We start from the raw sequence: 16,047 nt of genomic DNA on the forward strand, positions 1-16,047 counted from the left end.
AGTGCAGTGGCGCCATTTTAGCTCACTTCAATCTCTGCCTCCTGGGTTCAAGCAATTCTCCTGCTTCAGCCTTCCAAGTGGCTGGGATTACAGGCATGAGCCACCATGCTAACTTTTGTATTTTTAGTAGAAACAGGGTTTTGCCATGTTGGCCAGGCTGGTCTCGAACTCTTCACCTCAGGTGATCTGTCCACCTCGGCCTCTCAAAGTGCTAGGACCACAGGCGTGAGCTACCAGGCCCAGCCGGGAATGGGGTGTATTTCTATGTTACTGAGGAATAAAAGTGGGAGTACATGAATATTTGACAAATTACCTATACTGACGTTACTGGAAAACTGCAGTATAGCAGTAAGGGCCCGAAAATACATTCACATACATATTCGCTACACTGCGGAGATATGCACACAGCTTTGAGGACAGGGAGTGGAGAAACATGACGATTGCGACTCCTTCTAGCCAGTTCTGTGTAATTATTCATAAGCATTTCATGACTGACTGATTCAGAAGTAAATCGGCACCACAGATTGTTTTGCACCTAGCAAGTTTAGCTATTCTGTATCCATCCTTGAGAAAGCAGTCTGACGACTCTAAGATATGTCTCTGCTGCCGATGAGCAGTTCAAAGTTCTCCCTTGAAGGGAGAACATGTGTTGACTTACAGAAGAACCTCGTTTGCTCCGACATAACTGCAGAGGTCTGTCTCAAATCCCTCCCGCTCCCCATCTCCCCTGACGCACTCTCTCTTTCTCCTAATGTGTGTTAGAGAGAGAAAGACAGACAGACAGATGGAGACAGAGAGAGAAAACAGAGAGACAGAGACAGAGAATAAAGCTCTGCTAATCCGGCTATTTGAATGAGCGAGCCACGTAAACACAATTCTTTAGCCATGGATGTGGTTAAGCTAAAAATCAAACCAAAGATCCATGACCACCACTAAGAAGGGCTACATATTCAGGGGTAGCAAAGAGCCAAAGTGACATCACACACACACACACACACACACACACACAAACACAAACGGCTACTGGTCGCTTATTGCACCCTGAGATGTGCTCCTCTGAAGCCTTGTCTAAGTCACCACTTAGACTCTGTATCTGGATCAGGTCAGTAAAGAAAGATGGGATATTGCTGGTTATCTTTTATGACTTGAACTGTTCAACTGCAATTCCCAGTACTCCTGCCAATCCTAAGAGATGGCTGGGCTAGTTTTACAGAATTGTTCTTTGCAAAACGACACTGGCTTGTTTTTTACATTGAGTTTGTAAATAGGTCTTAAATTTAGGCATTGAGCCATAATTTCCAGCAGTATAACATTTCCCTTTTATGGTTCTTGGAAAACTGGTTTGTAAAAAAAATGTTACAATAGTTTCCTGCTCTGATGCCAATAAAGATGTGGGTTACTGGCAAGAAAGAAAGAAAGAACTGATTTAGAGGGGATGTGGGAGTGTAACACACACACTCACACACACACACATATATATACACATACACACAATACATACACACAGACACATATGAATACTTGTGGCCAGAAAATACTCCTTTAAAAATAAAAATCTACAAATTGATAACTCACAGGCATGCCCTGGAATCCTGGGTCTCCCTTGGGCCCTGGGACACCGGGTGCTCCTGGCCAGCCTGGATTTCCTTTGTCACCTTTAACTCCATCAATCCCAGGAAGCCCTGGAGGCCCCATGGGTCCCGGAAGTCCTAATGGAAGAGAAGAAAGCCACATATTTGGGGTTAAATATGCACAAGTGTCCCTGGGCTGTGGTGCTATCAATACTGCCACCCACGGGCCCCTTGCTGATACAGCACTGGACCAACAATGAGAACCCTTGAGACGGAAATCGAGGCAGGTCCAGGAAGGGAGGAAGGAAGGAAGGGAGGGAGGGAGCGAGGGAGGGAGGAAATAGAAATAACACTGTCTCTGATACAACACTGGACCAACAGTGTGAACCCTTGAGACAGAAATTGAGGCAGGTCTGGGAAGGAAGGAAGGGAGGGAGGGAGGGAGGGAATAGAAATAACACTGTCTCTGATACAACACTGGACTAACAGCATGAACCCTTGAGACAGAAATTGAGGCAGGTCTGGGAAGGAAGGAAGGAAGGAAGGAAGGGAGGGAAGGAAGGGAGGGAGGGAGCGAGGGAGCGAGGGAGGGAGGGAGCGAGGGAGCGAGGGAGGACGGATAGACATAGAAATGCCAGTGGCTCCATGTCCAAAACGGCCCGTGGTCAGTGGTGCCGGGCACCTGTGCTACCCCTACAGGGGTCTTCGTTAGAACCCACAAGTGGGCCCAAGTGCTGCGCTGGCTTAAGTCAAATGCCACAGATGGGACATGTGTCCAGGCTTGTCCAATCATTTCCTTTCTTGCATCTCCCTAATTACTTAAATTCCTTGACAGAAAGGATACAAGAAAAGCTTTGACTTGATGGAGGCCAAACACAATTTCAAGCTGTAATAAATGCTGCAGCCTTCTAAATAAAAAAGCTCAGTTGAGAATTTAACTATTTCGTTTAACTATTTCATTTAACTATTTCGTTTACACTATTTCCTTTTGTGAATTCTGTCCCAGTCCCCAGCCCTGGCCCCTGGTGAGATGCCCTTACCTGGCAAGCCAGGCTGGCCCTGAGGTCCACGGTCTCCTTTGGGCCCCTCCGTGGCACGGCCTGGGGATCCTGGTAACCCTGGCTGTCCCTGGGGCCCTGGAGGACCCATGAATCCTTGCTCTCCTTTGGATCCAGGAATTCCTGGGCTCCCAGCTAATCCTGGGAAACCCACCTCACCCTTTGAACCTAAACAAGAAAAACAGTTTGAGGTGATGGGAAACGCAGCAGCAGAACAGTAATCTCCAGCGTGGACGGCAGGATGGGATGAGGCGTGCCTCATCCTGCAGGTACCCCTCAGAGAGGGCTTCCAGGGGCACCAGGGGAAACTGCAGCAAGGGCTCTGATCCCTCCTTCTCTTTAATAACATACTAGAATCCGACCATGGCCTGGCTGGAAAAAGAGCTTGGAATGCTAGGAACCCGGCTACCATTTTTATACTTCTTAAACGACGTTCTCCACGGCAAAGGCATCTGAATTGTGTTTAGAGACATCTGCAGCAACTGCACTGCTAAACGAAAGCCTCACTCCATCAGCAGATGAAAGGACTGGACAAGCCAATCGTGTTATATCCACACAGGGGGACACTACTCAGTCATAAGAAGAAGTGAGCAACCACGGGGCTGCATCTCAAACTAATTATGTCCTGGGAGAGTAGTCAGGCTGAAAAGACTGCAAAGTGCATGGTTTTATTTTTGTAAACTGCCAGAAAATGCCAACTCACCTAGAGGACCAGAAGGCAGATGGACGGTTGCTTGGGGACTGGGGAGAGGGCGGGAGGGGGGGATTATGAAGCCACAGAGGAGACTTTTGGGGGACGGTTGTGCTTGTTACCTAGAATGTGGGGATGTTTTCAGGGGTGTAGACCTATGTCAGCCTTATCAAACTGTACACTTCAAATATTTGTAAACCTCACTAGAGCAGGTTTAGAAAATTAAAAAGTAACAGCTTGTAGGAAAAAAGTCCATGTTTAGTTTTAAACTTATTTTCCAAATTTTACCCATAAAAATGCCCAAATTCTCAGGTTATTTCAAGAACAAAGGAAAAGGGAATGAAATAGGGTCAAGACCTAAAGTGGTCATTTGGGATTCTCTTCTCCTGGGGATTCTCCCTGATATTTCACACAGCAGTGAGTGGACAACGCAACGTGCTGTGTAGAGTTTGCGCAAGGGCAGCGCGGCATGTCGGACAGAGCGTACAGGATCGCATGTGTAGAGTTTGTGCAAGGGCAGTGCAGCACGTCGGATGGAGTGTGCAGAACTGCATGGCAAGGTAGGAAAGGCAGGGCAGGAACAGCCCACAGCAACCCCTTGAGCAGGTGCGTTTGCAGGGCTCTGTGTTTGAGGGAGTCTGTGAGTTAAGGGACAGGGAAGTGTCCATTCCCAAAGCAGCCCACCCGGCACCAGTTCATCCTTCTCAACCCAGGGGTTCCCAGTGTCAGACCACACCCCTGCCAAGGAAACACTCTGGGCTGGTCTCGGGGAGAACCAGGGGCTGGGAGGAGCAGCACCTCCGTGCCCCTGCTCCTTCTCAGCTGAAGTCCAAGGCCTTCCAGGGCTTTCTGAATCCTCCCACTGAGTGGGATCACTCAGCCAGCCCAGACACCCGCCATAAGCCTGCCCACGGATGCTGTGTGTGAGCTCCTGGCTGCGGCCACCTGTGGCTTCTGTTCCGTGTCGTGCGGCTCACGTGCCTTGTATTTTCTGTGTCCCCCTTGCTTTCCCATGAAAAGCTCAGCTCTCTGAGAAGAGACTGACTTCCCAAGCTCCTGGCCAACTCTCAGTTGCACTTAGTACTGAGCACATCATGGCTGCGCAGGGCATGTTTTTGTCTAATGGCATGTGCTACACACTGTCCTGCATTCACATAAGTATAACTAGTTCTAGAAAGTCAGAATTTCAATATTCTGATGACCTTCTAGGAATAGAAATGATAGGGGTTTCCCCTCTCTGCTGGATATTTATGAAATTAGTCCAAGTAAAAGATAATTCTGATCCTGAGTGTACCGCACGCCATTTTGAGCCATTAATTAGAGGGGAACCACACGTGTCTTGCAGGCATTGCCCTCTGGGCCCAGCGCCCGTCCTGCATCCAGTTGCTGCCTGGCCAGCAAGGATGGGGCTTCATCCTGAAGACACTGCCCCTTGTTCTGCTGCATCAGGCAGCAGCGGTTGGTTGAAAAGGAAGAGCCCAGTGAGCAAAGATTACCTTTGTCTCCTTTGGCCCCTGGAAACCCTGGGAATCCTCTTCCTGGTAGACCTATAAGATGAGGGTAAAATGCAATGTTTCTCTTTACTTCAACAATCCATCAGCAGGTCCAACACAAAGCACTATCAACTCTGCAATAATACTATGTGTATTTGTGGACTACATAGATATGAGTTAATTGCACCCTTGTAATAAAATGATATTCCTACAGTCATTATAAGATACCCTTGACTGGATGTTCCTAATTTAGTACTTTTTCCTAAGTACCTTTCAGCTCAGAACCATCATGGCATTTAGCAGAAACGATCTGTACAAATGAGTATTTGTTTCCTGCTGCCGTCTGGAGATGAGCAAATGGGATTCTCAGACAACCATCCAGCTAACTGCTATTCTCAGGGAGGTGGGGAGAGCCAAAGAGATCTGGGGCAGCAGATGCTGGGGAGGTGACAGATGTCAGCAAAGGGCTTGAGGGAAGATTCAAACGGGGGGAAAGGAGTGCAGGGGTATGTTTATGAATTGTTTGTATAGAAAAACGAATGTATGTAATATAAAGTTATGGAATAAAAAAAATGAACTTAAGAAAGAGGCCAGAACCGATAGCTGTGGAAGCTCTTCGTGGTCTTCCCAGTGCCTCCCCCCAACTCAGGGGTAACCTGCTTCAAATGGTGTGTTTATCTCTCTCTTGCATTAAATATGAATATTACTGTGTATGTGATTGTCATCATCACACCTGCACTTTTGTCCAAGTGATGGCCAAGTTAAGGCCCATCTGTGACAGGAGCAGACTCAGGGGCCAACCCATATTTCCAACCGTTCCCCCTCAAATGGGGAAATGCTGGGCAGAGAAAAGAGTTTTGTTTTGCTTTGCTTTGTTTTGTCATCGTAACCACAAGGGAAATGGCAAGTGTTCTGACAGCAGGTATTTTGTGTGTCTCTGACTCACCACTGAGAGCTCAGGTTATTTCAGGGGAAGATGCCCTAAGTATTTATGAGATAATAAATCCTCCTTCCCTTCTTCCCCTCCTCTCATCCCACTCTACTCTGCACGTCCACATCAGTGTTTAAACAGTTGCAGGGATGGGCAGTCTAGGGGGTGCTCTGTGTCCCGCTCTGTCCACTGAACACAGGCAGTCTGCAGGTCTCTGGGAGTGCACGCTGCTGATTCTGATAGGGAATGGGGCATTAGACCATACCTGGTTCACCCTTCTCTCCTGCTGACCCCGGGATTCCGTCACTGCCTGGCTCCCCTTTCTGGCCAGCTGGGCCTGTGGGGCCAGGCGTCCCAGGAAGACCTCAAAGAGAAAAGTCACATCAGACACCTGCACAACCTCTCACAGCACCCTAGTTGCCACACCAAATGGTCCTTTGCTGACATCCTTTAAGGAAGCCGTTCCCTCCCAAGCACACCTGGTTTTCCTGAGGTCAGTTCTGACTTCCCTTCAGAAAGGACCCTGCACGCTTTCAGCAACACCACCAAACCCTGACCCTCAAAAGCTGGTGACAAAAACTCCGTGACAGCCACAAACACAGTTTGGAGATTTCAGTCCTAGATCCTGCTAGTGACAAGACCTCAGAAAGACCCCGTAACCTGCACTAGACTGTTTTCCCATCTGAAAGTGGGAGACAGGAGAGTTGGCCTCCCTGCTCCCCATCTGTGATGGGAACCCCTCGGGGCCTCCCATCCCCCGGCCACTCCTCTCTGTGTGCCGGGCTGTGTCCCGGAGAGGCCCCTCTACCTGCTTCTCCTTTGACACCAGGGATGCCATCCAATCCTGGGAGGCCTTTGTCACCTTTTTCTCCAGGCAGCCCAGGGCTCCCTAAAGAAAAAAACAAAACACCAGAGTATCCATAAGTCTGGGCTTTTCTTTGATTTTTTAGATCCCCAAGTCCAAGAGAAGCCCCGCTCACCTACCTGGATAGCCAACACTCCCAGGAGACCCTTTAAGGCCTGGGGACCCTGGCATTCCTGGGATCCCAATGCTTCCTTTTTCTCCCTTCTCTCCAGGGCTTCCTGGGAAACCCGCTATCCCTTGATCTCCCTGCAAGTAAAAGTCAGGCATATTAACTTTACATCTGTCCATGGGCATGCATCTGTAGGCATATTATAGATAATGGTATACATTTTGGTGCAATGAATATTGCATTGCAAAACTCCATTTCCAGATTTCTCGTCAAAGAATCGAAGTCCACTTCTGAATGGAGAGGAAAACTTAAGCACAGCAGAGCCAACCACCTGCTTTCTACTTGCCATCCCTCTTTGCCCTCCATCCTCTGTTTTATCCCAGTGACAGCTGTCTCCCACCTTAGCATCTCACCAGTTTCTAGATTCTTCCTTGGGGGAGAGGTAGTGAACACAAGGGGAAGGAGAGGCAGCCTGTGCTGCCTTGCGGGAATCCCTTTGTGTTATGGCTCACTGAGTGTGCTGAGATATTTCCTGAGCATTTCTCAGACACCATCTCCACTGAGCTGCGAGAAGGGGACCTTTCCATGCAGAGTGCTGGTTACCTTTTCACCAGGCAGCCCTGGGATGCCTATGCCGGGTGGGCCTGCCTGCCCTTTCGCTCCTTTTGCACCTTTTTCTCCAGGTAAGCCAGGTGAACCTTGTGGGCCAGGGATGCCAGGCACACCTTTCTCTCCAGGTGTTCCTAGAAACACAAACAACTGAAACTAAACTTGGGCTTAGCTAGTGCTGGTGTTACAAATGAAAAAGCACTTCCACAGTCAGCCAAGAATGAGATACAAGAACGTGAATCCCCCACAGCCAGTCAAGAATGAGACACAAGAACACAAATCCCTCATGTATCAATCGGCTCATGACCCAGCACATGTCAGTCACCCAGATCACATCAGAGCCACGCTAGGAAATGTCTCTCCTGTCCTTTAAGACCATCATGTTATAAGATGGAAGAAATACGTTAACTACCTAGAATATTTACTTTCTCAACAGAATAAAAATCTATCTTATGTTCTTTATTACACAGCCAGCTCTCATCAGCCAGACATCACAGGGACCATGAGGCAGGCAGGCCGGAGTCCGTGCACACTCGGTTCTGTGATGCATGTTGATAGCCAAGCTTATTCACACATAGGCATGACCAGCAACCTAGATGCCTATATTTTAATGAAAGTGATAACAGCACCTGATCAAGACTCAGGAGGAGACGGAAAGATGTGCTTCCCACCTGAACTCTCCTCCTTTCTGAGTGAGCTCTGAGGACCATCACCACCCAGCCCTTCCCTCACTCGCCTCCTCTTCCCGGCTGCTCTCACTGCAATAGACACTGATGGCAAAGCATTAAGACTAGTCCAGGCTTGGAGCAGAGGAGTCCAGAGAATCCTTCTGAACTAACACAAAGGGCTCTGGAGCTATGAGCTACTCAGGCTGAGAAGCCTGGATGGAGAAGCCAACGTCTCCTAGGGTCCTAGCCAAGGGGATGGTCACTTAGAGATCATCAAAAGTTGGCTGTATACAGCCCATGTTTTATTACATTAGATGGCGAGTTTTCTTAGCAATGGCCACACTGTCAGCCAAATGCCATCCATCCCTGAGCGGGAGACCATTCAGAGCTGAGGAAGCGAATTCGTGTGAAAGACACATCTGCCTGGATTCTGCCCGTCTCAGTGAAGAGGATCTCATTCTATAGACATGCCCTACCAATACCACAGGCACACATGCTAGAGAACCCTCTTCTAAATCCAGTTTACCTGGCAAGCCCATTCCACCAACAGATCCTTTTGGTCCCGGAAGTCCTGGAGCACCTGGGGTTCCACTTATCCCTGGATCACCTTTCGGTCCTAGAACCATGAAGAAAGCAATATGGCAGGCTGACATCTACAGAGGGAGCTGGCGAACACAGGCCTCATCCCGAGCCCTTGCCACACTGGGGACCAGAGCTCCACACCGTACCTGGCTGCCCAGGCTGTCCTGCCTGCCCATCCTTTCCAGGCACTCCTGGGGTCCCAGGGTCTCCTCGGGATCCTTTCTCACCAATTGGCCCAATTTGTCCTACAATCAGAGAAGAAAATAGCAACAACCTGCATTTGCTTGCAAGCAAGTTGCTGCAGAAACACAGGTTGCTTTGGTATTATTTATGGGGGACCCGATAACCCAGGAGAGACACATTGTGCTTCTGAGCTTGGCCATGAAAAGCCTTCCCGGACTTGCCTTTCTCTCCTTGGTCTCCCTTCTGGCCCTTCATGCTGCCCATGTCCACCTTATCCATGGAGCCAGGCTTGCCAGGGAGACCGACATCCCCCTTATCACCTTTCAGGCCAGGGTCTCCCCTGGGTCCTGAGGAGCCCGGAAAGCCATGGTCCCCTGCAGAGGAAAGAGAAGGCACTGGTGAGCCTGGGCCAGTGTTGCAGAGATGCTCATAAGGCTTACATTCTTGTTGACTGGGAGAGTAGCTGACAAAGAGGCTACAAAGCACTAATAACGTGTCCAAAATGGCATTAATGGCCAGTGTCTGAGACACAGAAGAATCCAACCCCAGGTAAAGGAGCAGTAAAAAGCCATTTTCTACAATTCATTATTCGCTAATAACTCTAATGCTTGTGACTTGGCTTTCAGATTCAGATAATTTACATTTCTCTCCTTCCTACATATCTTTACCACTCTTATTCATAGTGCCCCTCAGTTCTATACAAAATAATAGAACAGGAATGTTATCATTCTACTAAACAAACGACCTTTTCATCTGTCATATTTGCAGTATTTCTTTTTAAAAGACATTATTTTGGACCAACCTCAAACAACAAGATAAGAAATAAAGACGAAGCCTTGTAAACTCGTGCAGGTTGGTCATCTGAGTCTAAGGACTCGGTCCCTGTGTCTTGGCATGGCTGAAGATGCCACCATTTCTCACAAGAAGAATCTCATCTGTGCCAAGAAGGAAGGCCCCATTTCTTTCTGATTTGCTTGGCCAAGCACAGTTTCAACCCCATGTGCACTGAGCACCAGGAATCCTACTGGAAGAAGGGGGTCTCCTAGCCTTTGGCTTGATGTTCTTCACTTCTTTTGTGGGCCTCTTAAAGTGAAATATGATCTATGACAACCTGGGAATTTCCCAAGTGACATCAAAAAATAGACACAAGATGAGCTTCTAGGGTTATCAGCTCCCCTACCTTTTTCACCCGGTAATCCCGGAACACCCACTGGTCCCGGTGAGCCCGGCTGCCCGGGGGTCCCCATGACGCCCATTTCTCCCTTGGAACCTGTGGCCAAAGGAAAGGACTGTGAACACTTCCTCGCTTTGAACGCTGACGGTAAATGCTAAGAGTCATAAAAAGAATAAGGTGAGGCCCATGTCCTCATGACGGATCCAGGCAGAAGTTCAAAAATCACTTACCTGGAAACCCAGGAATCCCAGGAGACCCCTGCTGTCCAGGAAGGCCAGGGAGCCCTGACTGTCCTGTTACGCCAGGAAGTCCTTGAGACCCTTTATCTCCTTTAGGGCCTGGCATGTCCAGTCCGGGGAATCCGGGGAAACCCTTCTCTCCTTTTATTCCAGGAGGGCCTGCAGTTGGGTGAAACGCAAATAACTTTTAGCAGAATTTACAGAACGATCTACAATGTACAGTGCTCTGTTTAACTCTGACTTTCTGCAGAAAGCACATGAACATGCCCACACTGGGGGCTTGAATGGATCATCTGTTAGGTGTCGGTGTATGGGGTCATCAGGATAATCAAACGGCTCTTGTTCTAAAAGAAAAGCACCTCCCTCTCCTGTCACTGAGAGTCAGCAACGCCACCCTAAGCACCACCACTGCCTTGCCACGGTATTTAGGACTCGGGCTAGTTTTACTCTAATTTCCATGCACCACCTTAATTCTATGATTATTACCATCAAAGGCAAAGGTAGGTTCTAGATATGGACTCAATTAAATTATCCACAACTAATTAACCCTCCTATGGAAAGATAATATAGAGACATCAGTTAGAATGAAATGTAAAACGTGATTGAGTATACAATAAAGGAAAGGTCTCTTTGGCACATAATCTCAGTGGGTGGGAAAAAAAATCTGGGACTACATTTAAGCAAACAATCAAACCTATTTTCACAAACTGGAGTTTTATTTTTTTCTCTTTTTATCTCACACCTTGTGCTAAGCTTCCCTTCATAGAAACCCCAGCCTCATCTCCCATGCTTCAGGAAAGCATGCTTTTGGGAAGGGATAATTCTAGAAGCATGTCACTCACCCGACAACCCCGGTGGTCCCTGTCCTCCAGGGGGGCCCCTAGCTCCAGGGGGGCCAATTCCTGGAACTCCTGGAGACCCCACGGAGCCTGGCAATCCAGGAGGCCCCGGTTCACCTGGAGAAGAAAAACTGAGAATAAGCTGTGCAGGAGCAGTGGCATGTTTCCCGGCATAGGAGACCCACGCACACAAATGGCCCCAGCAACAGAAAGCCAGGAGCTCTAGGCCTCCAGGATTTGCATCATTCGTTCAATAAATACATATCAAATATACACGGTAGGAGCTCTGGGAAGGCAAAAGTAAGCACATCCCATCCTTGAAACCGTCCAGGATGATCTGCAGGAAGTTACCTCTGATCCCCTGAAGCCCAGGGGGTCCGATCGCTCCGTGTTCTCCAGGAACGCCTGGTACCCCAACGCTCCCCTTCTCCCCGGGTGTGCCCGGAATGCCGGGAAGACCTGGCAAACCTTTGAGTCCCGGTAGACCAACTCCAGGCTCTCCCTGAAAATCCCCAAAGCACAGAGAAGCAAATTGATTTGCAAAGTCAGTATTTTTATCAAACCAATAGCATAAGTGAAGACTTAATAGATACTGCCAATGCATTTAGTAAGAATATTATCTGTTCAACCCTTTTCAAGCATTTGCAAAGCTTCCTCATACCTATCACATCTTTTCAATCTCACCACAAGCCCTGTAGGTGAGTAACTTAAATTGTTTTCACTTTACAAAGGACAAAAAGCAACGTTCCCCATGGATAAATGACATTCTTCTCAAGTCTTCTGACCTGAGCTTGTCCCCTCAACTCTGCAGGCTGGTGCCTGTGACAAAGCACTGACCCTAAGTAACCAGTAAAATGCCAAATATGATTTGTGAGTAGTTAGTGGAGTTCTTCCTAAGAGATGGCAAGGTTCCAGGGCTAGCATGGACACCAGTTATTTAGTTTTTTTGGATTAATGAAAGTTTCATGGTAAATTAAGCATTTTAAACTATGGCATGACTCACTGGGCTTTGATAGATACAGATGATTAAAATAAAGGGCGAGGGTGCCTTGGAAACAGCCTGGATCAGGCACAGATGTAAGGCTCTAAAGCAAGCAGGTGGCCATGATATCACAGTACTTCACTGGTGTCCCCTGTCTGCAAATGACATTTCCAGAGAGGGAGGATTTGGACATTAGTGGGCAGTGGTAACTTCTCTACACATCCCAGAAGGAAATTTTCAAAATGGAATGAACTCCATCAAGGGGATTCTTGAAGAAGCACGGTATCTTAAATCATAAATTAAATCTTTCATTCCCATTCCATTAGGCATGTACTAACTCCCGAGTCTTGCACTAAGTTTAAGATGATCCACATGCTGCTGTGGTTGACTAAATGTTCAAATGCAACGTAGGTTATCAGGGGAAGCTGGTGGAGGGTTGTACAAAAACAAAGGCCCAAAGGTTTCTCTTCAGCCTCAGCCACCAGAGGAGGGCACCCTGCTGTCAGGTATTTCTTGGGAAGAAACCTGCCCTGGGATCCCAGAGGCGTGGCCCCTGTGGTGCCCACCTGCCCTCTCCTGACGGACAGGGAGCAGGCCCCACCTGGGTCCGTCACTGGCGACGTTTATCAATGGCTGTTGGCCCTTTCTCATGTTTGGTACCAATGCCTTCCAGCAGTGTCACATCGGTTCCTCACAATCAGGACAGGAAAGGAAAGTCACTCACATTTGCTGAGCAGAATTTCAAGTATAGGCAAGTTGGTAGCAGAATATTTGAGGGCAAGGAGAATCCTGACTTCACCCTGTACCAATAGTTCTCAAGCTGGGCAACCTGGTCGCCCTAGTGACATTTGCCAATGTCTGGAGGTATTTTCAGTTGTGACTGGGTGGAAGGGTGCTCTTTTGGTGACACATGGGTGGAGGGAGGGCTGCTCCTGCCAAAAGCACTACAAAGGCACAGGGTAGGCCCCACAGAAAAGAACTATTGAGCCCAGAATGCCAGTGGTGCTGAGGCTGAGAAACGGTCCTGGGTGACTATGCTTTCTTTCAGGACGGTGGCTTTCAAACAGCGTTCATCTACTTCTCACAGGAAGAAACATATTTTACCCTGAGTTCTGGCTTACACAGGCAAGAACATGTCTGTCATACAATTTCATAAAATTGAAACAAATGTTTCGTAAAATCAAAACAAATGTTTCCCCTCAAAATACTCACTTCCACGTGCTATGTTCTCTGATACTGTCTATTCTATGCTAGTTCATCAAAAACAAAAACCTGCTGGCCCAACATGTCCTGGGAGGTTCATAACCTGCGTTTTTTCTGCCCAACTAGTAACAAGGATGGGGGAGAAGGGTCATCGAGGGAATGCTCGGCACCCACCTTCTGGCCCTGCACACCTGGGTTCCCAGGTAAGCCATTAAATCCCGGGCGACCTGGAGTCCCTGGAGGCCCCACGTCTCCAGGTAAGCCGTCAACACCTGTTTTGAAGAGTTTAAAAAAAAAAACATTCCAATTACAACGCTGTTCCCCACTTTCTTCACTTTCAGTCTTGCCCAAATATGCCAACTTGATCTGAGAAGGTCAACTGTGGAGGCCTTCGGAGGTGGCTGGAAGAGGCCAGGGGAGACCGCCCGGCAGAGGCGTCGGGTGCGTTGTCGCCTCTTCCAGCACCTCTGCCCTCCTCTTTCTCTCTCCTTTCCTCTCCTTCTGTTCTCTTCAAACTTTTCCCATCCTACTCTCCCCAAACAAAACAAACCCCTTCGTACCTGCCCATGAGAAGGGCACTTTTACTCATCTACTCAAGGTGTGCTTGGGGGGCAGGGGCACCATCATCTCATCAGAAATGCAGACCCCAGGGGCCTATAAGGCAGGCCCACTTTTCAAGATCCCACAGGATCTGTCACTGAAGGACACCTGCCCACTGTCTGTGCCCCGCCCTGGAAGCTCTGATGGGCCGTGAAGCTGGCCAGCCACTAGTTCAGACCCTTTGTATGCAACGCTGAGGTCTCCGATGTCCCGTAATTTGTAAGTCTGCAATGGCACAGGCCCGAATCACACCCCCTGTAGGGCTGCTGCACAGATAGGGTGTGGCCTCGAGTGGCTGTCCTCCTTTCTGCCACAAAGCCAAGCAACTCCATGTCACATGGCCTCTAGTGAGGGAGGCACTGCGTGAGGCAATGGGGGAATGTGAGGGAGTCGTGAGTGTGGCGAGGCCTCAGCACCTGGCCGCCCTGAACACGGACGCTCTGCTGCCCGCCCAGCCTGAGGGAAGCAGCCGTGGTGTAGGTGGGCATTGCATGGCTGTCAGAGGAGAGGGGCTGTCATCTCCTTTCTCCAAGCTAGCAGCCTACAGCAATAAGGGTGGATGGAGCCTGGAGCTGCTGGGTAGGAAGCCTGGGAGCCTGGAGGAGATTTCAACCTAAGTTTGACTGCATGGTGTGTTGTACAAAGACAAACTTCCTTATACAATACATCCCTTTTGTGCTCACAGCACCTTCTCCTCAGTCCTGAACAGAAGGATGTGATGACAAGTGTGTTGATCAGAGTCTACCTGAAGGACAAGTAGACTTAAGAAATGTGAAAAGCAGGGAAAAAAGAAATTCCCTCCTTACCTCCTTCCAGTGTTCAGCAGGAAGTGACAGCTCTAACACCCATAGGACTCCTCCCCTCGGAGCAAAGCCCCCTCCCTCTAACTCCCTGCACCTCCCCCTGGGTGTTTCCCTAACTCCCAATCCACCCGGCTGTGTTCAGGTGGACTGCAAGTCTTCCTCACGGATAAAAGCAAACACCCGGAGGGTGGGTTTCAGCAGGCGCCGTTGGTGGCAGTATCCATGCAGCTTGCACAGCCTTAGCATCCCATCTTCCCAACCAAACTCTACACTACAAGTCAGCTATTGCATAGAAGCGCCTGAAATCGCTGTGCTCAGCACCGCTTGGGCTCTTCAGAAAGCCTCCCTGAACAGCGGTCACCAGCTTCTGTGGTGTTTTTATGTCTACCACCTCCTCTTTTCTCACGGAAGTCACAGGCAGACCAAAGGCTTGCATCCGTCTGGCAGGGTTACCTTTGGGGCCGGGGGGCCCTGGAAATCCAATTCCTGGCTGGCCCACAGCACCCTTCTCTCCTGGCAGGCCTGGCCTTCCTGGGGTTCCAGGAAAGCCTCGGTCTCCTGTGGTGAGAAAGACCAACGGTCAGCGTGAGAAAAACGTGAGGAAACTCTTGTGGTGTCCCAGTGAGCTGGAATTCCAACCGTACCTTGGGGACCTGGGAAGCCTGGGGACCCCGGCAGTCCTTCTGCTCCAGGGGGGCCTGGTAAAGGAACAACTTTTCCTGGTTCACCCTTTGGACCTAGAAAAAAAAAAAAAAGCAAAGACAAAAGATGAAGGAATGGGGACCACGTGGAACAGAGCGAGGACACGCAGTGGGTGGGCTGCGTGGAACAGAGCAAGGACACGCAGTGGGTGGGCTGCGTGGAACAGAGCAAGGACACGCAGTGGGTGGGCGGCGTACCACATCCCACCCAGGACCACGAGTGCCCGGAGAGCAGAGCCTCTGTCTGCGTTCTCCACTTCTTCCCCTGGTGCCTCTAGGATCTTTCACAGAGAGCTACGCTTCTCCCCAAAACGCATATCCAAAATGACCAAGATGTTTGTTAGACATAAGAATCCCTTAAGAGTCCACAATTAAGAGTCACAAGAAGCTGAAAAATCTACAACAACAACATGTGAGATGACTTTGGGTGATTTCTTAGTGAGTCAGTCTCAAAAAGTCAAAATACTTTTGCTGTTCTCTCTCAATTTACCAAAATCTAAGTTGCTCTGAGGTTGACCTAAATTACGTTCATTTGGTGGTAAATTATCCAAACAACATGATCTGTGAGTGATTACAAGTGATTCATTATCCATAATGGTGCAGCTGGAGAGCTCTGCGTTCACTTGAGCAGCACAGGCAAAACCATCCTTCCTCCCAAGCCAGGAAGCACAGGCCCAGCCCCCTGGGCACTCATACCTAGGAGAGCCACTGGAGTGTCAGGGTTTTGCTGTTAAGAAAGGACCAAA

At 49.0% G+C, this 16,047-nt stretch overlaps 1 protein-coding gene across 1 annotated transcript in view; it reads right to left on the bottom strand.

Moving 5' to 3' along the window:
- COL4A1 (collagen, type IV, alpha 1) overlaps positions 1-16,047 on the bottom strand; it is a 145,510-nt gene that overhangs the window by 18,756 nt on the left and 110,707 nt on the right. Inside the window, exons 27-43 of the mRNA XM_011933950.1 lie at positions 15,245-15,337; positions 15,054-15,158; positions 13,372-13,469; positions 11,364-11,514; positions 11,016-11,129; positions 10,165-10,332; positions 9,941-10,030; positions 8,982-9,134; positions 8,724-8,822; positions 8,522-8,611; positions 7,322-7,461; positions 6,729-6,855; positions 6,553-6,633; positions 6,010-6,108; positions 4,817-4,867; positions 2,612-2,797; positions 1,576-1,709 (exon numbers count right to left, since the gene is read on the bottom strand). Of these exons, the coding sequence (XP_011789340.1) occupies positions 1,576-1,709; positions 2,612-2,797; positions 4,817-4,867; positions 6,010-6,108; positions 6,553-6,633; positions 6,729-6,855; positions 7,322-7,461; positions 8,522-8,611; positions 8,724-8,822; positions 8,982-9,134; positions 9,941-10,030; positions 10,165-10,332; positions 11,016-11,129; positions 11,364-11,514; positions 13,372-13,469; positions 15,054-15,158; positions 15,245-15,337 (1,979 nt within the window). The remainder of the gene's footprint in view (positions 1-1,575; positions 1,710-2,611; positions 2,798-4,816; positions 4,868-6,009; positions 6,109-6,552; positions 6,634-6,728; positions 6,856-7,321; positions 7,462-8,521; positions 8,612-8,723; positions 8,823-8,981; positions 9,135-9,940; positions 10,031-10,164; positions 10,333-11,015; positions 11,130-11,363; positions 11,515-13,371; positions 13,470-15,053; positions 15,159-15,244; positions 15,338-16,047) is intronic.

Source organism: Colobus angolensis, unplaced genomic scaffold (assembly GCF_000951035.1).
Source record: "Colobus angolensis palliatus isolate OR3802 unplaced genomic scaffold, Cang.pa_1.0 Scaffold13, whole genome shotgun sequence".
In the NCBI taxonomy this organism is placed as follows: Eukaryota; Metazoa; Chordata; class Mammalia; order Primates; family Cercopithecidae; genus Colobus; species Colobus angolensis.